Below are 22,887 nucleotides of genomic sequence, written 5' to 3' on the forward strand. Positions count from 1 at the left end.
AAACTATGCATTATTTTATATCTCAGTTCTTTCTGAGAAAAGGATGTAGATACATTCTTTCATTCTTCCTCATATGGCTTTTATAACAGATGATCAGGGATCACCTCTGAAGTACCTAACATAGTCTCTGGGACCAGTATATGTTCAGTAGGTGTTTGCTGCATAAATAAATGGTTTTAATGAAACATTTCAGAAAAGACAATGCAGATCTAAGAATATTTTATCATAAATAGTTTTAATATTGAAAACAAATTTTTCTTTGCCGTTTTTCTGAGATATTTTACTCTAGGTTATCTTACATGGACTAATATATATATTTTTTTCTGTGTTAAATGCAGGTTTATATAATGATTACAGATGACAAAGTATTAGTAATCATTGAAAGAACAGGCTTTTCTGTATCTCATTGTCATCCTGGTTTTTCTCTTATCTCAAGTTGTTCTTGTTCTTTTTCACAGGGATTCGATAAACAAGTGGATGTGTCATATATTGCCAAACATTACAACATGAGCAAAAGCAAAGTTGACAACCAGTTCTACAGCGTGGAAGTGGGAGACTCAACCTTCACAGTTCTCAAGCGCTACCAGAATCTAAAGCCCATTGGCTCTGGGGCTCAGGGAATAGTTTGGTAAGTGGGATGGATTTAACTTCTATTTTTAGAAGGAATATGTTGTATGTGTTGACTACATACACAACACAAATACACAAACACACATAAATAGCATGACTTGAGGGGGAAAAATCCATTCTACTGAAGAAAAATAAATCTATGAGCCTTATTAGCAATTTACTACCCATTGGCTAACAATATGTACATCTTTGCTTGTGACTAGTTTTTCTGGTCACAAAAAAATCCATTATGCAACAACCATAGAGAAACCAAGAAAACCAGAGGTTTTCTAGCTGTTGCTAAAGCATTTAGAAAATTTTATTTGGATGTTTTCACAGCAAGAAATGAGGAAATATGTGTCCAGATAACCAGCAAGTAAAATTCCCTACAGTCTGAAGAAGTATAAATGAGATCTCAAATGTTCCAATGACTTTTAAAGTTCAGTGTTTAAAATTCAGTTGCCTATTAGAAAAAGTGGCATTTAAAAAAAATGTTTGTTGAATATTTCCAAAATGGAAAGATTTTGAGCTCCTTAGTAACTACTCTTTTATGACATTTTGAGTGGCAAATTGAAATGATGAAAAATCAGGATATGACTTACCTGTTATAAAACTCTTGCAAAAGTGATGATAGATTGATAAGGATTTTTTTTAGGTAGTTTTAACTTGCAGTTTAGCAACCAAATGTATTTAGTATGAACTTATTAATATAATAATTTTCAGTTTGGTGGCTCACAAATATAAGTAAAAATTTAGGGCATGAACTATAAATATACATGTATATTTATATTTATTTATAAAGGATATTTACTTATAACAATATATTCTGTGAATTACTGTTATATTAATAATATCCATTTAAAAACAAAAACATCCCTTTTAAGAGAGGAGATGAACTTGAAATAAACATTATTTTAAAATAGATTTTGTTTTAAAACTCCCTTTTTCCACTCATTTGATTTTTCTTTCTTTTTTTTGGTGAAAGAAATCTAACAGGGTACAATTATTTTTCAAACCTTCATTTTATATTTCATAAGATGATTCTAAAATCTGGTTCACTTCATTTTTAAACATTTTTTTTTTGTTTTCTTAAGACTATTTTTTAGAGCAGTTTTAGGTTCACAGCAAATGGATAGGAAGGTACAGAGATTTCCCATATATCCCCTGCCCACCCACATACATAGTCTCCCCCAGTATCAACATCCCCCACAAGAGTGGTACATTTATTACCACTGATGAACCTACACTCACACATCATAATCAACAGAACCCATAGTTTACATTAGGGTTCACTCTTGGTGTTTTACATTCTATGGGTTTGGACAAATGTAAAGTGACATGTATCCATTATTATGGTATCATACAGAGTATTTCCACTGCCCTAAAAATCCTATATACTCCACCTATTCATCCTTCTCCCTACCCCCAACCCCTGGCAACAATTGATCTTTTTACTGTTTCCATAGTTTGCCTTTTTCAGAATGCTGTATAGTTGGAATCAAACAGAATATAGTCTTTTCAAATTGGCTTCTTTCACTTAGTAATATGCATTTAAGTTCCCTTCATATCTTTTCATGGATTAAAAGTTCACTGAGGGCTTCCCTGGTGGCACAGTGGTTGAGAGTCCGCCTGCCGATGCAGGGGACACGGGTTCGTGCCCCGGTCTGGAAAGATCCCACATGCCGCGGAGCGTCTAGGCCCGTAAGCCATGGCTGCTGAGCCTGCGCGTCCGGAGCCTGTGGTCCACAACAGGAAAGGCCACGGCAGTGAGAGGCCCGCGTACTGCAAAAAAAAAAAAAGTTTACTGAATAGTATTCCATTTTCTGGGTGTACCTTAGTTTATTTATCCATTCATCTACTTAGGACATCTTGGTTGCTTCTGAGTTTTGGCAATTATAAGCAAAGCTGCTTTAAACATTTGTGTGCAGATTTCATGTGGACATAAATTTTAACGATTCACTTCATATTGACAACTCATTTTAAGTTCACTCTCAGTGCTTAGTCAGTGCAAATGGCAGAAGTGCCTGGTTGGTGCACTACTAAATCATTTACTAGCACTTAAACCTCATTTATCAAATATACCAATGCTTTTATTGAAATTCACCTAGTAAATTTCAGTCTTTCCTAATGTCAATCAGTAGTTGTTTTTGCAATTTGAAGATGGAACATTTTAATATTTTAGAATAATGGACCAAGCCTTTTATTTTGTAGATAAACAGCTAAGTAAATTTTTATTTTCAATGTTTATTTATTTATTATGGTGCAAGGATGCAGGTGAACCTCTTTGTGACACAAAATAATTTCAAGGTGTGGTAGGCAAAATAATGGTCCCTCAAAGATGCCCAGACCATAATTTCCAGAATTCTTGATATGTTATCTTATATGGCAAAACTTTTGACATATAACTTTAAGATTAAAGGCCTTAAAATGGGGCAGTTATCCTGGAATATCCAGGTGGGACCTATCTAAACATATGAGTTCTTAAAATTGGAAAGAAAGACAGAAGAATGGGTCAGAGAGATGCAATGAGAGAGAAGGAATAAGAGATTCAAAACATGAGAGGGACTTGCCTTACTGTTGCTGATTTTGAAGATAGAGGAAAAGTGTCATGAGACAAGGAATGGGGTGGCTTCTAGAAGCTGAGAATGGCCCTCAGCTGCCAATTAGCAAGAAAATGGAGACCACAGTCATACAACCATGAGGAATTGAAATTTGCCAGCAAACCCAAATGAGCAAGGAAACATATTGTCCTCTAGCACCTCCAGAAGGAACTCAGCCTGCTGATATCTTGACTTTAGCCCCGTGAGACTCATGTAGGACTTCTGACCTAAAGAGCTGCAAGATAATAAATTTATGTTGTTTGAGCAGCTAAGCTTGTGGTGATTTGTTGTGGCATTAATACTAATACACATAGTACAGTAAAGATTCTACTATTAAGATGATTGCTATTCTTCAAAAAGCTGGCACACTGAACTATAGTGTTGTCAAAGGAAGGAGTTCAAGGTGCCTCTGTCAACCCTCCCCAAACTGTGAAATTCCCTTTTTCCTTCCAAGTTGCATCTTTTACCTTAGGTTATATGTGACCAATGCTAGGAGGATAAAGTGTGTTTGGGAGAGACCAATAATAATTATTAGTAAGGTTTAATTTATTTTCTAGATTACAAGATATGTTTATATTTTCTTCTGCATTCTACTGGATGGCTTGGTTACCACTTAGAGAGTGGGAACCCTGTTTAAGAGGTCACTGCATTCATGAAGAACTTTCAAAGAGAAATAGAAGATAAAACAAACCCAAAAATTCTTATGAAGGAGGAGAGATAGGAGATGGAGAAAACAGTGATTCCTAGCTACCTTTTTTAAATGGAAAATTGTAGAACATGAGAAAGTTTTTCTAAGATCCTCAGTTTGGATGCTCAAATATTCATTGGAATTGTTTCATTTTCTTTCAAATAAAACTGCCACAAAAATGAGAACTACTAATAAAAGGAAGTTTTATTTAATGATTCAAAAATAAGCCCAAAGCAACATTTTGCTTAAGAAGTTAACAGACTGTCCCAGAAAGATTTGAAAATATACTAGTACTAATAATTTTGTATGTTTTATAGGGCATATTGGGCTTCTATTTCTCCTTGTACAGGATGGATATCTCATACAAGGTCTTAGGTATAGTAACTGAAATAAACTTCAGTAAATAAAATGTCCTTGAGCAAAATTTTACTCCAGGCTTACAATAAATTTATCAGCAAATTTGTCAGTAAAAGGACACCTGAATTCCAAAATGTTAGCCTTGGAGTTTCCTGAGATTATTATTAATCTTCTAGTCAGTAGCTGAAGGAAATAAAACTAGCAAAGATGAAGATGAAGGGGCAGAAATGGGATGGCATGTTCCTCAACCTCATCTTCAGTCTGCCACTCTACCATGGGCACAGATGCCACAATTCCAGCACATTCCTTTCTGGACATGAATATAGTTGTCTCTTCCTCAACCTAACTTTGAGTTATCTTTGTTTACTTATCATAACCTGGGTTTGTAATGTACTATTTTTCTTGAAGATCTATTTTTGTAGTAATTTGTCCTTTCTATCAACCTGCCTTATATTTAATTTCCTTCCTATTATCTTTTGTCAATGGTGAGTTCATCCATTTCTCTCACACTGAACACGCATCCATCCCCCAGCATGCTTGTGAAATCCACACCTTTCCTCTGTTCATGAAAACTCAGATTTGCATATTTTGAACGTCCCACACAGCCCTGAGTATAGTAATTGGGAGAAATGGAAACTCAGTATCTGGGTCACTCAGAAGGAGGTGGAGGGAAGACAGTGTGAAACAGATGATTTATTTATTTTACTTTATTTTCTTTAAAGCAGGAATAAGAAATGGACGAACCAAATCCAAAAGAGATGCTCATCAGCAATTCTTTTATTTTGGCATATATTACTATAAAATTCTGTGTGTGTGTATTAGCAGGATTTTTACTTTTCAGGTATAATTGTTGATATATTGGTACTTGTGTCACAGAATCTCCATCCTCCTAACTTGTTTGAAATGGATTCTCATTTCTCCTGCTCCAGTTGCCTTAAACTTGTTATTGGTTTCTTACACTTTGTTTCCTCTCTTTGGATGACTTCACTGCTTACTGTTTATCACGAAAGCAAATAGGCAGTACTAAAATATCTTCAAAAAGAATTCACCATTATCAAGCTATTTTTTCATTCACCATGGATGATAGACCAACTATATCAGTATTAAGAATCATTAAATAAAATCTAATATGAAATCTTTTGGAATAAGTAAAAAAATTATTTCTACCACGGAGGAAAAAAATGAATATTATTTATTGAAACAAAAAGAAACAATGATTATTCTCCTTCTCCATGTGAGCAAAGAAGTCCTCTATAGTTTCCTAGGTGGGGAATTGTAAAGTGAACTATAAAATGTGTTTTTAACAACAATAGTCAGGAGCCAGATGAACAAATCATTTCAGAGCATTTTTCTTTCTGATCATCAAAAGAGGATTGCATTAGCATTGTTTCTACTACAAGCTCCAGAACAAAAAAAGAATGTAGGAAGGAATCAACAGCAGGGAGTTCATTATCTTCTCTTACTTCTGTCCTGCTGCTGCTTGCCAAGCCAAGAAACATTTCTATTTTCTCAATTCTTTCTCCAAAGATGATTTAAACTGACAGTGAAAGTGGCGGCAAAATTCAACGACCAACTATAGCATAGAAAACTTGCAAAATTTGGTCTGCCCCTTAACTGAAAAGAGCTGATTGCACAGTTTTAAATGACAGGACGTAAAACCATATTCTTTCTTTCTTGGGCTTGTTCTCTTTGTCATCTACATGTAATCTACATCTACAAAGCAGTCCCAATCCAATTTTGCAAGGTGATCTTTTACAAGATATTTATGTCAAAGATGTAAGCTTAATACTGAAAAAGCATATATTTATAGTGGCTTATTGTAAAAAAATCTGTACCTCGAAAATTAAGTATTTAGAAACAAATGCTATATACTGTATATTAACTAAACTTTCCTAAAATTCCAGTTAGAGCAGGATGATATAGAATAGAAATAATTGTAGTCATAAGATGCCCTGGAAATAATGCAGTGGATTAATCTATCTTAAATTATATATATATTCATATGTTTATATACAAAATGAATGTATAACAAATACATAATTTATAATATATTACATATGTATATATAATTTATATACACACTAACCCAATGAATTAGTTTATCTTAATTGAATTTATATGCTATATATTTTACACACATGTATTTTATGTATATAGGATATAAGTTATTTTGTTTTTCACAAAAATTAAAAAAATCATTTCCGGTGAATGTCCTTCAGCCAGTGGTCTGTAGCAACAAGCTCCTATGCAGATAAACAATCTAAGATTTAAATTGCCAGTCACGTTCAGCAGAACCTTGGGTGTTCACATATTCTTATTCCATCACCCTCCTTTGATAAGTGGATATTGGTGAGTATGGTGAGCCTGCCTAGCAAAGTCCTATCAGCCCAATCAAGTTAAGTGTTAGATAGACTGAAGAGAAGTCTTGAATTCCTGTACCTGTTGCTTTTTTTTTTTTTTTTTCTATTTACTATGGGTGTGATCTACCTTGAAGGAGGACAGGGATAGAAAACATTCTGTAAGAAACATTGTGATCCAGGAAACTTAGTTACAGCATTTTATCTAGTGGGCCCTCCTTGGCTCAGCATCTGAAACTGCAGCTATATTATCTTTGTACATATGTATACATATGTGTTTGAATCTTGTTTACTTCCAAATAGGATTTAAAGTGATGGAAAAAGATAGATGTGACTTAGTATCTACCTAACATAAGGGATTTGAGGGAAGATGGTAACCCTATCCCTCGGAGTAGAGTCTCCTTAAGGGTAATGATATGTGATAAGGAATATAGTCTAAGTTGCTGACTGTAGGGGTAGAAGGAAAGGGGTTTTCTTTGTGGTTTGTTTTGCTTTTGTTTTTTAAAATGTGGAACATAGTTTGAATATTTGCCTTCCTATTTCCACATAGTACTAGTAAGTAGAAATACTCTGGGTGAGCCAGAGCGCTCATCAAAAACCAAACCAAACACAACAATCCAACAGAACCAAGAGCCAACCCTCCAAAATCTCTGAATTTGTTCAGATGCTCAAAATAATTACTGATAATAGTGCCAAGTCAAGAGACGTTAGTAGAACAATCACCATCCGTGGAATCTTCTTCAAATAATAGCTTCTATATGCTTTAAAAAATGGTTTATGGAAAGTCCCCCCTTTTTAATGTGCTCATTTTCATTAAAAAAAAAAAAAGACATTATTGACTCATTGATGCTTTTAGCAGCTTTTCTCATCTTGGTGATGAATTGGAGCTATTCTATCTAGACTCTGATTTAATCACCGTTGAAATAATGGCACACATTTACAAAATGACTGGCAAAGGTTAGGAGATATCTGTAGATATACACCAAAACAAAAGAGTTTGAACCTTGGCCATGTTAGGGTATATGATGGAAAGCTAGTCAATATCTATTTATTGCTGATTAAGATTGGGAGGGAAAGTAATTAAGTAAATTATCTGAATTCTGTAAAATATTTGCACATTTAAATATTGATTCAATTACAGATACTTGAAGATACCTTATATTATCATGTTCAGTCATTATATTTATAGATATACTTACACCTTAGAATAATTGAATTTCCCATTGTGCTTTATCAATGATAGTATTTAACATTCAGTGTTTCAGAACCTTGGTTTACTCATCTGTAAAATGGAGATATCAGTATCTTGCAGTACTCAAAAAGTATAAAACAAACTAGATATATGAAATGCCTTATAAATCTGGTATTGTCATGAATTTTAGTAGATTCAAGGAAGGTAGATTTAATGTTACTCTTTTATATCAATGGAAAATTGCAAAAGGTCAACATGTGTAACCCAAGAAGATGACTGATTGTAACAGTTGTTTAATCTTCAGACTGTGCATATTGTTTGCATATTGTAGTTGAGAATATGAGTTTTAAAAAATGACTTACCTAATGCTCCATGATTGAGTCAAGAAAAGAAGCATCTGAACCTTTTCATTCCTATCTTTCAATCTGAGTTTCAGTTAACCTAGGATATTTATAATATTTATACAAGTTTTAAATATTAGTTTTTAAATTTGCAACATGGCTACACACACACAACTAACCATCTTTAAGCACAGAATTTGGATAGAAGAGTTTTATGGTAATGAGTTTAATGGTACAAAGAGAGATGGTGAAATCATCCAGAGGGTGATCAGACTTCCTGAATAACACAAGAGACCTGATCAGTGGGTCCTGAGTGATGATTTTATTTTGTTTCTGGAAACTGCCATGACCCTGTGGTGCATTTCTCTTCTTAGAGTTCCTAACGAGCCATTACGCTAAATAATGCAGCTTTACTCACACGTTTCCATTTAGCCTCTGACCAGGGGTCATGATTACCGTCTGATCCACATCTGGAATATCAGCACATTTTGTATCCTTGTTATTTTCCATTAATTTTATAATTTAGACCCTTTATTACAAACTTATTTTTTATTTTTTTAATTAAAAAATTTTCAATTATGGTTTACTACAGGATATTGAGTATAGTTCCCTGTGTGTGTATGTTTTTAATTGGAACCTTCTTGATATAGGGAGCGTTGGGCTTTAAATATTGCCTTTTGTATTGGTAAGACAGTTGAGGCTGTAATGGTCCAGTGTAATAGGACAGGATAAGACACTGTATTCTCCTTCCATATTTCACTGTTATTCTTGGCCCTGTTGCATAGCACAAGCCCCAAATATTTACTTACTGTATTGCTTGATTGATGATTAAGACTTGTAAATATCACCTTTTTTCCTTCACAGAGAAAATGTGGCTCTGAGTGACCATGGGCAGGGTTTAGCAGCAGTATGTTTACAGGGAAAAAATTATATAAATTCCATATTTCTGTTTGTTAACCATAAAGTATGTATGTTCTCATCAGTGCAATAACTGATGCTGAAGGTGTTGGTCGTATATAATATTAAAAACTATATTTGGTTTTGCAGTGTATTATGGACATTTATTCTGAATTCTGTCTTTCATAAATTTGTAATCAATTTATATCATTGTAGTTAAAATTGACAGCAAGAGTTTGTAACCCAGAAGCATTTTTGTTGGCAGAAGGGAAAAATAGTCATTTAAATTCCATAGATAATTATTCACTTATAGATGACCGAGTCTTCTCTGTAAATCACTTATTGATATAAATGCTAATGTCCTTATCAGGAGAAATAATTAGTAAATCAATTCCATTTTTTCAGTTTCTACTTCAATCCCAAAGATAAAAAGTTTGTGACACTAATTCTTATTTCTTGTAGGACCTGTCTTCTAGGGAAGCGGTCCCCAACCTTTTTGGCACCAGGGACTGGTTTCCTGGAAGACAGTTTTTCCACGGACGGTGTCGGGGTGGGGACGTCGGGGGAGAGGGCGTGGTTCCGGAGTTAATGCCAGCGACGAGGAGCAGCAGATGACGCTTCGCTCACTCGCCGGCCGCTCACCTCTTGCTGTGCAGCCCAGTTCCTAACAGGCCTCGGACTGGTACTTGGACCCCTGTTCTAGGGTATCAATAGGTAGTTTAATTGCAAAAATAAAATTAGTTTATGCTTCATGAACTCTTTTGCCAGATGCATACATTCTGATTGTTAGGATTAAAGTGCATTCATGGTTATAATTTTTTAAAGAAACCTGAAACCCAAACATAAATACCTAAAGGCTTTATCCTGCACTATCCTGCATTTTGGGAAAGACAGCATTCCTCACAGAAAGGAGGCAATGTCTTCAGTTAAATTAAATTATGCTAAATAACAGATGGCAATTGCTGCTCCTTGGATTCCAGAAATCATTCTCATTTACTACTCTGGGACCTGTCCATTCTATCTGTAGATTAAGATGATTTTTAAAAAAATAAACAAAAGGAGAGGAGGTAGGTGTTATGAATAGTGTAACTAAAAATACTAAGGCTTTCAGGAGCTTTTTATAAAGCTCAGAGGAAAGGTACTTGTTCCGTCTCTTCTACGGAGTCATGCTTCTGGCCCGTTACAGCATCATGTTCTGTTTATAGAGTCTGAGCTGTCTTGCTAATCATGGATTTGAACATAGAAGCTGAGGACAAAGGAAGACATCTTTTAGAAGTTCGAGTGACAGCCCTATCATCCTCTGGTTCTGCTGTCTATTCCTGGATTTGTTAAATTTATTTAAAATATTTGACCTTGTCAAGTGAATTTCACTTTACATGTCCAACGTTCTGAATCCGGCATTGAACCATTGCATTTAAGCTTTTTTGTATGGTGAGGTTGTCAATCACCAACAGAGAGGGAATTTAGCCACTTCGTTTAACATGGGGTTTCTTTTCTTTAAAGACATGAACTTAAGAGACCTCTTAGCTGTGCTCTTCTTCATCTATATTCACCTTTATTTTTTATCGTTAAAAATGTTTTCCACAGAAGATTTTAATATATCTATTCATAAGTCAAGATTTTACTTCCAATCCAGGGACATACAATGCCAAATATATTTTAAAATTTTTTCTTTGGGCTCATCGGGGCCAGAAAATATGGCTGGGGAAGGTGTGCCCTGCACCAGGACACATGGGTGGGGGAGTGTGTAGGGGCTGAAACCCACCTGCCCTTCACCTGCAGAGCAGCATGTCCAGGTCGGGGTGTTCCCTTTACCCTGAGGAGGTACGTTTTCCTAATTCACACATCACACCTGAGCTGCTATTGAATGAATGAACTTTTGATTTCAGGTGACCGAGGAGAGAAACTCAATTTATCTAGCAAAAATACTAGTTGGAGAGTAACTAGTATGCAGTGGAAATCTAGTAAGTTTAGGATGTTAAATAATTCGCTGCCACGGGAGTGTAAGAAAATGGAAGGGAATAGGGAGCAGAGGAAAATTAAAAGCCAAATTGTCACACATTAACGCTGTTCCTTCTCTCACCTCCTTTCTGTCCCTGTATCTCCTTAAAGACATCAGTCTTTCAAGGCATCCCTATTCTCTGAGTCTGTCCTTCTCCTGCAGGATCAACATATTTCCTATTTAGCCTGAAACCATGAAAATAATTTCACAGTCTCAGAGACTTTCTATTTTCTTACCACTCTATCTTCTGCAGCTCTCTGTTTTTTCCAAACCCTCATCCAGGGCAGCCCAACTGGCTGTTTTCTCTGCTCCTGCTGGAGCCTGAGCCCAGCTGGAGAAATCACGTAATTATGCTGACTTCCTCCATTATAAGTTTATGAGCTTCATCCTCAGCCAGGCCCTTGTTGCTGCTTAGCAATCCTTTTACTTATGTGTCTCATCAGCCCCCTACCTCATTTCCCATGATAGCTGTTACAATCCTTTTATAACTTTAATAGCAAGCTCCCAGTTCCACTTCACCCACTCTCTTCTTTGTGGAAGGCTTGCTTCCTACTTCCTGGAGAAAACAGGTGGCCTCAGTCAGGCATGTGAGCTCTGAATTTCCTCTTCCACCTCCTAACTCTGTCTGCAGTCTTCCCTACCCGGTTAGCTCCTCCACGAGGGGCTCTGGAGGCGGGCACCCACCAGTGTTCTTAATTCCATCCCCTGCCCCTGGGGTCTGTCAGTAGTTCTCTGTCTCACTTCAACTGTCTCTTCTCCAGTAGCTTCTTCTGCCCTGCTGGTAGAAGATCTTCCACCCAATTCTTATGTAAAAAAAAGTTACTTAGCATGTACTTGCCCCTCAAGTTTGCCCCTCTTTGACTCTCTTTCCTTCATCATCAAACTTCTGGATAAAGTAGTCTGAATTTACTGCTTCTGCATACTATTTAAATTCTCATCTCACAGACAGTCCCAGTTCTATTACCATCATCCCTCTGATGGAGTAGGTTGCTATGGAGAAGGCTATCGTTGACCCCTAAATGGCTAATAATCGACTGACTTCTTTTTCAGCCACCATTTATTTACTTTTCTGTAATGTTTGGGAATATTAAGTATTCATTGACTTCTCGAATGTCATCTTCCTTTGATTTTCAAGCTAGGAATTTTCAAAATCTGTCCTTTGTTTGGAATTGGATGAACTGGCCAGCACATGAAGGGCAGCATAACATAGTGGTTCAGAATGCACACTCTGGAGCCAGACTGCCAGGTTAGGATCTTGGCTTACTCTTACCTGTGAGTGTCCTCAGTTACTTCATTTGAAGATGGGGCTAATAGAGATATGTATGTATAGAATTGTTGTTAAAACAAACTAAATTAGTAATACAGTGCTTGGCTTTAGTAAGTAGCCAATACATGTTAGTTTTCATTAGTGTTAGCTGGCCTGGGTCATGGCCATTTTCTGAGATTGGCTAGATAGAGAACTGACTTTGATAGTTTAATACTCAGCAAGATAATAAAAGAATTCAAAGCTCCTGAAGGCAAGATTGGAATCAGGAGCCAGAGCAAAAATGAGCTAGAAAGGTGAGTACTAATTCTAACTCCTAACGAGAGGGAGATTCTAAATGAGGGATGGAGGCAAATGCCAAGAACCAGTAGAGAACTAGATCAAAGTGGGAGAACTTTGGGAACAATGGAATGAAACTAGGACAAGTGTCATGAATATTATTGGCTGGTGGGTGAGTGGTAGTGATGTTAAACTGGGTTGAAGCCGGCTGTTTCCTGGTTCCTTCCTACTTCTATAGCCAAGAATTATCTGTCTCTTTTATTGGTCATCTTTCTCTACTCTTCAAATATTTGTATGCTTTAAACATTCTTCCACCTTTGGCTTTTCATTTCCCTTCACAGTTCAACGCCTAATGTCTTCCACGTTTATATCACTCTGGCTACACCTTATCTCTTTTATTTTTATTGACATAATGGATATTTCAATGATCCACTTCAAGTATATGTTTTTATTGAGGTATAATTGCCATATAGCAGTATATTAGTTTCAGGTGTACAGCATAGTGATTCTATATTTGTGTATATTGTGAAATGATCATCACAGTAAGTCTAGTTAACATCTGTCACCATACATAGTTACAAAAAATTTTTTTCTTGCAAGGTGAATTTTAAGATCTACTCTCTTAACAACTTTCAAATATGCAATACAGGATTATTAACTATGGTTACAAATGTAGGTCATCTATTCAGCGATCTGAGGAGCCAGGCTGATGAAGGCTCTGCCATATTCACCTTGTGGCATCTAAGGTCTCCAAACAGCAGAAGGGGGTAAAAGCAGGGAGGAACTCTTATTGGACAGACCCAGAAACGGTGTGCTTTCCTCTGTTTACAGTCCACTGGCCAGAGCTGTTACACGGCCACCCCTAACTGTTGAAGAGGCTGGAAATGTCATCTAGCCGAGTGCCCAAGAAGAGGAAGGGGACTAGGATTTGCAGTCCCTATTTTAAATGTCTATCACCCCTCTGAATCCAATGTCATTACCTCTCTGATATGCTTCCACATCACCCTGTATTTTCTTTATCAGTCATCATCATACTATTTTTATATTGTTTCTTTACAGTATCTCATTTCCCACTAGACTATAAGCTCTTACAGGCAGAGACTGTCAAGCTTGCTCCCAATTGTGTCTCTAAAGCTTAGCACAGTGCTGGCTTAGAGCAGGCACTTAATAAGTATTTTCTGCTGTTAAACTTCCTGTTTTCTCTTCTTCATCTCCTTTTCACTCCCCAGCTCACTGGAGTCCACTTCTGTGCACCCTGCTCAGTGGAAACTGCTTTCGCTAAGTTCCCAGTAACCAATTCCAATGACATCAAGCACCCTTGGATCTCAGTCCTCTTCGGTTTGGCACTTGCCACTTCATTTTAGTACTCTCCTCTTGAAGGTTTACCTCTGAGTTTTTCAACTCTACCTTCTCAAATCTTATGTGGACTCCTTTTCCCTAAAATTGGCTTGCATGGGGGGCTTTTAAGTGTTAAGGGTCTGCGACCTTAAAAATAAAGGAAAGAGTATATTTTTAAAAACAGGAAAGTCCGTGTACCCCATCAGAGAGGAAAGGCTGGATGCTGGAGGTTGGGTGTGTGGAGAGGAAGAGTGAGAGAGAGAGAGAGAGGTCTAGAGAAGCAAGAGAAGAGGATAGAGACAGAGATGTAGAAACAGAAATAGTGAGGGAGAAATGGGTGACAGATGCACAAAAGGAAGAGGAAGAGTGGAGATGGAGAGACATAGGGACACAAAGAGGCCATTGAGAGACACCCAGAGAAGGACAGAGACAGAGAGACTGAAGATACCAGAAAATGAAAGCATATTTGTTAGAGAACAATTTCTGAGGAAGCAGGAAGATACTAATGGGATTAGCTTTAAACAGAGGCAATAATTCTTCATGAAAGAGAAAAATTGAGAAAAATGCTTTTTCTTTCTTTTGTTTACAGAGAACTGTGTTTGATATATTGTGTAACATTTCTTCACTAACGTTGCTTTACTCTCAAATAGAGGTAGAGATTTGAATGGACAAAGAAGTCTTTTGACCATGCAGCTACATATGAAAAGGCAATTGAAAGGAAAAGTAGGACAAAAGAGAATACCATTAGTCACAGAGCAATTCTTATAAAATTGACACTTTACTGTTTCTTTGCACTTTGAGGAGGATGAAACTTATTGGTTGAAGTGCCTTATTATTAATACCTTCTCTTTTGGTAAATATGGTAATAGGTAGGGAATAGAAACATAGACTCAGCTACCATGTCCATAGCAGACAACTTATCTAATGGTGTTCATAGATCTCTGCTGCTTTTATAGCTCATTATAAGTTTTTAACATCTATATTACTTGTTTTGTCCTGAAAGCAAACATGAAGTTTCTAGATCAGAGGCAGAGTATTGTTACTTACAACAACAACTGCATCAGTTACCTGTGTCCCCTTCTCCCCTTTCAGGGCTATGCTATAAAAGCCAAATGTTATCCTGTACATGCAAAGGGGTTTTTATACTACCAAGAAGAAGAAATTATGAACCTCAGAGTTTGTATAGGAAATGTTACACAACTGCAGTCTCCTCCTTCTAAGAAGGAGGGAGGGAGGGAGGGGGAGAGAGAGAGAGAGAGATCTAATATCCCCTGAAGCAACAAATTTTCTCCAGGAACAGAAAGGAAAAGTCCCTATTTTACAGTCCATTGGAATGTGAAAGGATGGCTCTGGGTTTCACTTGCTTTGAAATATAAACACATTTTTCTCTGGAAGTCTCTGTTTATTCACTCTAATTTCCAGAATTTGTGCTTTAACCAGGCTCCAGTTTTCTTTGCTCAGAAAGCCCTAATAATGCAGAAACATTAAAATACCTCTATGAAGTACATACTATTATTTACATTGATAATATGAAAGTCCAGCCTTATAAAGAAATAACATTTCTGGAATCAAATAACTTTGTAAAATGGCTATTTAAAAATAAGTGTTCTGTCATTAAAAAGATGCTTGTTTTAAACAATCCTCATTTAACTAGAATGCAAGATATTTTACTACTTTAATTAAATTAATTTGTAAGTGCACATGATGTGGCTATATATATAAACTTATTGTTTTGTGTGCATAAATAAAAATAACCCCTTTAAACACACCAGAAGAAAAGAGACCAGTGATTTGGTCCCTCTTTACAGGTATATTGCTAACTCCTGTCATATGAACTCAAAAATATTTATTAGTGATTTAGTTTGGGACACAATAATGGCACAAACCATGCAGTTGAGATTCAAAGTTATTTTCATCCAATTTAACACGCTTAGCACCTGATAACTCTTTTCCTTGGTTATCAAAAAGCATGTCAGAGGAGCTTAAACTTTTGCCAATATAAGAATTTTTAAAATATGAAATATACCTTTGAGAATTGGAAGAATGTGCATGAATAAGATTGAAAGGGAAAGCAATTCTTTACTTTTGTTTCCATGTCTATTTCCTCATAGTGCGATGATTTGCCTCAACGTCAGGACCCTCATGTATTTCATTGAATTCACTTATTTATTTATCACTATTATGTTCCAGGCACCATGCTAGATGCTGGGCCCACTGTCATAAGGAAAAGTGGGTATTTCCAAATTGTTGTCTAGTACATAGGATCCAGTTCTATATATCTGTGTTAGATAGGATATACCTAAAGATACCCTAACAAAGATACATAAAGTATAGTGGCTTAAACACTGCTTTCTTCCATAAAAGTCTGAGCTGCTAAATGGTTCCAGGGGGTAGGGCAATTCTGTTTCACAAGGTGATCCTGAGATCCTGATGAATCTTAACAATGTTGTTCTTGCCCACATGGCCAAAGCCACTAGGGTCACATTCCAGTTTGTGGGAAGAGATGAAAAGCAAGTGGAAAGCAAGCGACCGATGTACAAGGATACAACCCAGAAATTGTGTTTCACTCTGTTCCCATCCATCATCCTAATCACAAGTTACATCTGGCTGCAAGGGAACCTGGAAAGTATGTTTTTTGCTGAATACCATGTGCTTATCTAAAGTAAGGAGGTTCTTATAACTATGAGAGGAAAAGGACGGATTTTAGGAGAACATTAGTCTCTGAAATAATCAGTCTTCAGTTTCCGGATCTGATGACTGATATCCAGTTCCTCTTCTTGTTCATCTGACTTTGACTTGTGGGCCCTGCTTCAAATCAGTGTGGGTTTTAGTTCTTGATCCCTCTAAGCTGTGTTCTAGCCAGATGTATTATATGGATTAGGGCCAACTGATTCTCAAGAATGCCACAACGTAACATAAATTACATGATAAATAAATGGATTAGTATCCCGCTAGTCTGATGCAATCACCCTGTCTCTTTCACCCTGTTTTCCTAAAATCTTCCACACTGCTTGGAACACAAGAGGCACTGAATGAATAAAGAACAAATAAATGGCATGTAGTATAGTAGTGGCTCAACTTATGGTCATATTATTTCTTATTTTATTTTTGTTCAACTCTGTGAATCACATTATTGGGGACAGGAAGAGAACCAGACATAGGGCTTTGAATGTTTAGGGTAAGAGTTATTGCTTGTATTTTTTTAAATCTTCTGTTCTATATTAAGTATCCAAGATATTTGAGGACAATCATATACTTAAAACATGTGAAATTATAGAAAAGAAACATATCATCTAACTGCCTATTTTACAGATAGAAAGCTGGGGCCTAGATAAAGAAATATTTTCCAGTTGTCATATGTTATTCATATTAGAGCCTTTTGACTTTCAATTCCTTGTTCTTTTTAATATCACATCGATCCATTGATTCTGAACTTTTAAGTGCCTGATAACTGGCAGGCACACAAAGGCTCATACTCAGGCTCATACTCAAATCAACTGCCTCTAAACCAAGTGCACCTTCTTCGTCCTTAGCAGTTCTCAAAGTGTGGTCCCTTGGCCTGCAATATCAGCATCCAACCTCCTGGGAACTTGTTAGAAATGCAGATTCTTGTGTTTCACCCCAGACCCAGGAACTCAGAAACTCTGAGACCCCAGCCCAGCAAAGTGAGTTTTAACAAGCCCTCCAGGTGATTCTGATGATCACTCAAGTTTCAGAGCCACTATCCTGCTATGACAGGACAGCACACAGCATATATTAAGACATTATATGGTATAGACACCCAACACCAAAGCTACCAATTATTGAGTGCCTATGATATGCCATTCTCTGTGTAGATACTCTATGTATCTAGTCTCATTTAATCGTCACAATAGACTGGCAAAATTGTTAATATCATCAGTATTTCATAAATGAGGAACTAAGGCTTAGTGAGGTTAAGTTGCCTCCTAAACCACACACCCAAAATCAGACAGTGGAAGGGATGAGGTTTTCTTTTTTTTGTTTTTTTTCCACATAATTTTATTTTTTTGGACAAGTTTTTTTCTTTTTTTAAACATTTATTTATTTTTGGCTGCTTTGGGTCTTTGTTGCTGTATGCAGGCTTTCTCTAGTTGTGGTGAGCTCTTATTGTCTAACTCCAACGACCATGTGTCTTCTAAAGCACTGTTTTAAAATATATATATATATATGAATAATTTACTCATTGTGCATTATGGAAAATAAGAATATTTGATATTTGAAACACCAAGTTTTCAGGACCATGAACTGCTTTCAAGTTTCCTCTAGTTATAATGTGTTCTTTAAGATGATGCTTCGAATTTTAACAGCCTTCTTTTGGTATTGCTGGTATATGCAAAATAATATTTTGCCACAAAAAATTGTCAGCTTAAGCAATTTGTCTCCTCTGTTTTTGCTGTTTGTAGAACTTGGTGAGTGGTCTGGTAGAGACAGGTGTGAAACCTTCACAGTTGATGTTTCTCCCAGAAGGCACTGCTTGAGAATTCCCTCATGACCCTTAAGAAATGGGCTTCATCCTGAGTATGTCCGAGAGTCTACATGGCCAGAAATATCCTAGTTTGTCCAAATGAAGGGAGACTTGACTCTGAAATAAATTAAATACTCTTTATCCTGTAGTTCATCATCCCCAAATGACTGGGGGACCAATTGACCTGTCTCTTCTCAAACAGTTATTGATACACAGAGATACCTGAGTGTGTACAGTATAGATGGTGAAACCTTAATACACTTTCTTACTTGACTTTTTACTTTTGGAGAGAGTGAGTCCTGAATAAACATCGCCCCTTAATAATTTGCCTAAAGTGAGTGGCTCTGGTTAGTGCTAAGAGGAAACTCTGGAGACTGTTTTTGTAGAGAAGTAGGATTTTTCCAGAGAAGCAGGATATATGTATATCTGCTATACCTATATATACATGTATGTATATATATATTAGAGTGTGTCTGAAATTTTGTAACTAATTCAATTCTTTTAACATTGTGTAGGCAAAAACCTATATTTTGGGGCTGGTTATATTCATTACATGTTTACTTTGCATTTTTTGTAAACTTTTGGTAAACTTTTGGTGATGAACATTTAAAACATTAAAAAAATCATTCCCCTCAGTATTACATATTTCTTTAGCATCACAATTTGGGTTAATTTTATCACCCACCTGAAGTTCCCTTCTTTTTGAATGGCAGTTTGTAGATTAAAAAAACAAACTTAAAAAAACAAACACCAGGGTGGTGCAGTGGTTGAGAGTCCGTCTGCCGATGCAGGGGACATGGGTTCGTGCGTGCCCCGGTCCGGGAAGATCCCACATGCCACGGAGCGGCTGGGCCCGTGAGCCATGGGCACTGAGCCTGTGCGTCCGGAGCCTGTGCTCCGTAACGGGAGAGGCCACAACAGTGAGAGGCCCGCGTACCGCAACAAAACAAAACAAACAAAACAAAACAAACAAAGAAAAAAAACACCAAATGGATCTGGATTTAAAATCTGTTTGGGTTTGCACAATGCCATTACCATGTATATTAGCTGAGTGACATAGGTAGGTTACTTATAATCTCTGATCCCCATTTTCAATGTCCCTAAGGAGCATAAAAGCCCAGCACAGTCTTTGGATATATAGTAGATATTTAATTCCCGTAATTCCCTCCTTCACTATGGCAGAAAATTATGACAAACAAAATGGATTTCCTCCAAAAAACTAAAGGAACTAGCAATATTTTCATGTTTTTCTCCCAGAAAAATAAAAATCCTACAGATAGTTTTGAGGAAACAATGCTATTCAATGAAATAACTATAAAAATAATAACACATATGTCATTTATTATGTTAATTGATCTTTGCGGTTGGAATGTTTAACATTTTTGTTAACTGAAATGGAAGGAGAAATAAAACTTCCCATAGTATATTTTAGGATTGACCTATCCTTGGGCTCCAAAAGGGCAGGATTGGATACAGACTCTCTGTAAGCAACTGAATTGCTAAATTTGGGCAGTTTGTATTGATATTTGGGTCCATCTATTGATGCTTCAAAATAGTGACTTAATTGGGAGTCCTAAAACAAAGGAGCAAAGCAGATAATCTAGCTAAATTATCTGGGTCATCAAAAGGATGAAATTTGTATTACTTTCTTGATAGTTTGCTTGTAATCCCTTCATAACTGAGTTTTGTTTTTTCCCATGGGACAATTAGAATCGAGATGGTTAGCTTCCCTTTGTCCTTGTTCCATGTCACAAATTCCAATTGATTTAGACTGAAGTAAAAACTCGTTGATGAGCAAGGAGACCTGGATGACTAAATTCACTGCTAAAACTTTTTGACTGAGTCTGTCTTGGTCAACTGAGGCTGCTGTAACAAAATACCATAAACTGAGTGGCTTATAAACAACAGAATTTTATTTCTCATAGTTCTGGAGGCTAGAAGTCCAAGGTCAAGTTGTCTGAGTTGGTCAGGGTTCAGTGTCTTGTGAAAGCCTGTTTCCTAGTTCATAGATGGCTGTCTGCTCACTGTGTTATCACATGGTGAAGGAGGAAGCATGCTCCCTCAGGACTCTTGTAAGGACACTAATCCCGTTTATGAGGGCTCTATCCTCGTGATCTCATCTAACCCTCATTACCCCCCAAAGATCCCACTTCTTAATACCATCATGTTAGGGGGTAGGGTTTCAACATTAATTTGGGAGGGGGTACATAAACATTCAGTCCATAGCAGTCTGTGGTGGATACACACTGAGGTAACCCCCAATGAGTCAAACCCTTGTATAGCCCTCTCCTTTTGGGTGCAGATGGAACCTGTGTCTTACCTCTAGTCAGTAAGTATGGAACAGGTGATCGGAAGGGTAATCGCTTCCTTGATTAGGTAATAAGACTCCATCTTATGAGACTGAGTGAGAGATTCTGCTGCCAGCTTTGAAGGAGTGAGCCCATGTGGTAAGTGGGCCATGAGCTGATGACCTGGAGGTGGCTTTCAAAAGCTGATAGGAGCCTCGCGTTGATGGCTAGCAAGAAAATACAGCCCTCCATCATACACCCACAAGGGACTGAATTCTTCCAAAAACTATGTAAACTCAGAAGAGAATCTTGAGCTCCAGAAATCTTGAGCTCTTTAGCTTGCAGACACCTTGACTGCACCTTGATTGTGAGACCCTGAGCAAAGGATCCAGCGAGGCTATGCATGCATGGACTCCGGACCCACAAAAACCCTGAGATAATAAATGTTTGTTATTTTAAACCATTAAATTTGGGATAATTTGTTATGCAGCCTGGAAAACTAATGCAAGGTCATCTCATTTTCCCTCTCAGGCTTATTCAGATAATCCTCATAAGTAGATGAGATTCTTGGAAGGATGGTGCCTTGGAAATGTGTCAAACATACCTACATTCCCATGTCTGGAGGATTTTAGACAAGTTTATGTCTAATGGCTATTGAGTCATTAACTTGTTAGCACTAGAAGTAGGTTTTGCATTGTTAAACTTTGCTGCAATCAAGGAATTCAACACCTATTTTACTTAAATATACACCTTATGAGTTAAGGGAGGGGGGTCACTCCTTAACACAGAGCATGCTGAAACACAAATAAGCCTTCTCAGACAGAGTTTTCCAAAGAATACTGTGTACCTGGTTTTGTCCTTCCTCTAACTACCAGGAAGTTCTGCTCAGTGAAGATATTTAGAGGTAACTGTATCTGGACAGTTTGATGGGGGAGTACTCTGATGATTGTATAGAATTAAATGAGAATGACTGAATCCATACTGTGAAAAAAAAAAAGATAAATACTTCAGAATATAATTAAGTGACAAATCATAATGAATACACAATGAGGCTTTGACCAAACATCATGTTTCTCCTCATCCGTTGAATTATCATAGACTTTAACATTCAACATACATAGATTTCAGCCTAGCCTCTGCCATTTATTAGCAATATGACCCAAAGCCCCTAGAGCTTTTCTCCTTATTTGTAAAATGAGTATAATAATACCTACATCATAGGATTATGTGAGGTTGTGTAAGGATTAAATTTTATAATATAAGTAAAATACAACATGCAGTGTGTGACACATATTAGATGCTCAACAACTTCTGGTTCTGTCTCTTCATCCCTAGGCCCAAAACAACACACACACACACTCACAAATATGTGTGCATACCCACACCCACAGACACATAAAAGAACTCGTGAAAATTCTTTGGTCTGGATTAAAGATTATTTTCTATTCTGATCTGGTCTTGGTATTTCTTTTTGTCTTACTAAATGTGAGTTATGCTTGTCTTTTTTATTGCATCAATATTATATCAAAAGATTATTTTCTTTAGGGTTATCCTATTACATTGCTCAAAGTGCATTTAAAAAAGTCTAATCTGTATTGGTAAATTCTACAGAGCTTTGTTCTGTTTATATTGAGCACAGGATCCTCCCTCCCCCTTACCCCGAACAAAGATATGGACCTCATGTTGCAATTTCCTCAGTTCAGGGATTGATTTCTCCTTTGTCACTACAGCTGAGGTGTATACTGTACCTTTTAGTATCTTGTTCAGTGGTCAAGTATCTCATATTCACCAAGGAATTATAAATTTTTATAAGATACTCGTATCATTTTTTGTAAACAATATCCTTTTTGTAAGATAGTTTCATGATTCCTTCACATAAATCTTGGTCATTAACCATGCTGAGCTTGACTTGTATGTTATAGTACAGCTGAACTCTAGAACATAGGACAGTCTTGTAAAACCTGGGTCTCAAATAAGCTATATGGCTTTGGGTAAGTCAGTAGTCTTCCTTAGCCTCAATTTCCTCTTGTATAACTAAAATTAACATATTGGCTTAATGATTAGAAGTCTTTCTAGCTAAAAATTCAGAGTCTTGATATGTAGCTCATTTGCTATTTATGGAAATGCACAATATGCTTTTTCTTTTTTGAAAATTACTGCTGACAAGCGCAGTGCTTTCAGCACTTAAC

At 36.7% G+C, this 22,887-nt stretch overlaps 1 protein-coding gene across 1 annotated transcript in view; it reads left to right on the forward strand.

Annotated features, from left to right (window-relative positions):
- The window catches only part of MAPK10 (mitogen-activated protein kinase 10), a gene marked incomplete at both ends in the record, with an annotated part of 126,366 nt that overhangs the window by 24,925 nt on the left and 78,554 nt on the right, over positions 1–22,887 (forward strand). The window contains 2 exons of the mRNA XM_079710467.1: positions 459–628; positions 17,438–17,589. Of these exons, the coding sequence (XP_079566593.1) occupies positions 459–628; positions 17,438–17,589 (322 nt within the window). The remainder of the gene's footprint in view (positions 1–458; positions 629–17,437; positions 17,590–22,887) is intronic.

Source organism: Hyperoodon ampullatus, assembly GCF_949752795.1.
Source record: "Hyperoodon ampullatus genome assembly, chromosome: 1".
NCBI classification, from domain to species: Eukaryota; Metazoa; Chordata; class Mammalia; order Artiodactyla; family Ziphiidae; genus Hyperoodon; species Hyperoodon ampullatus.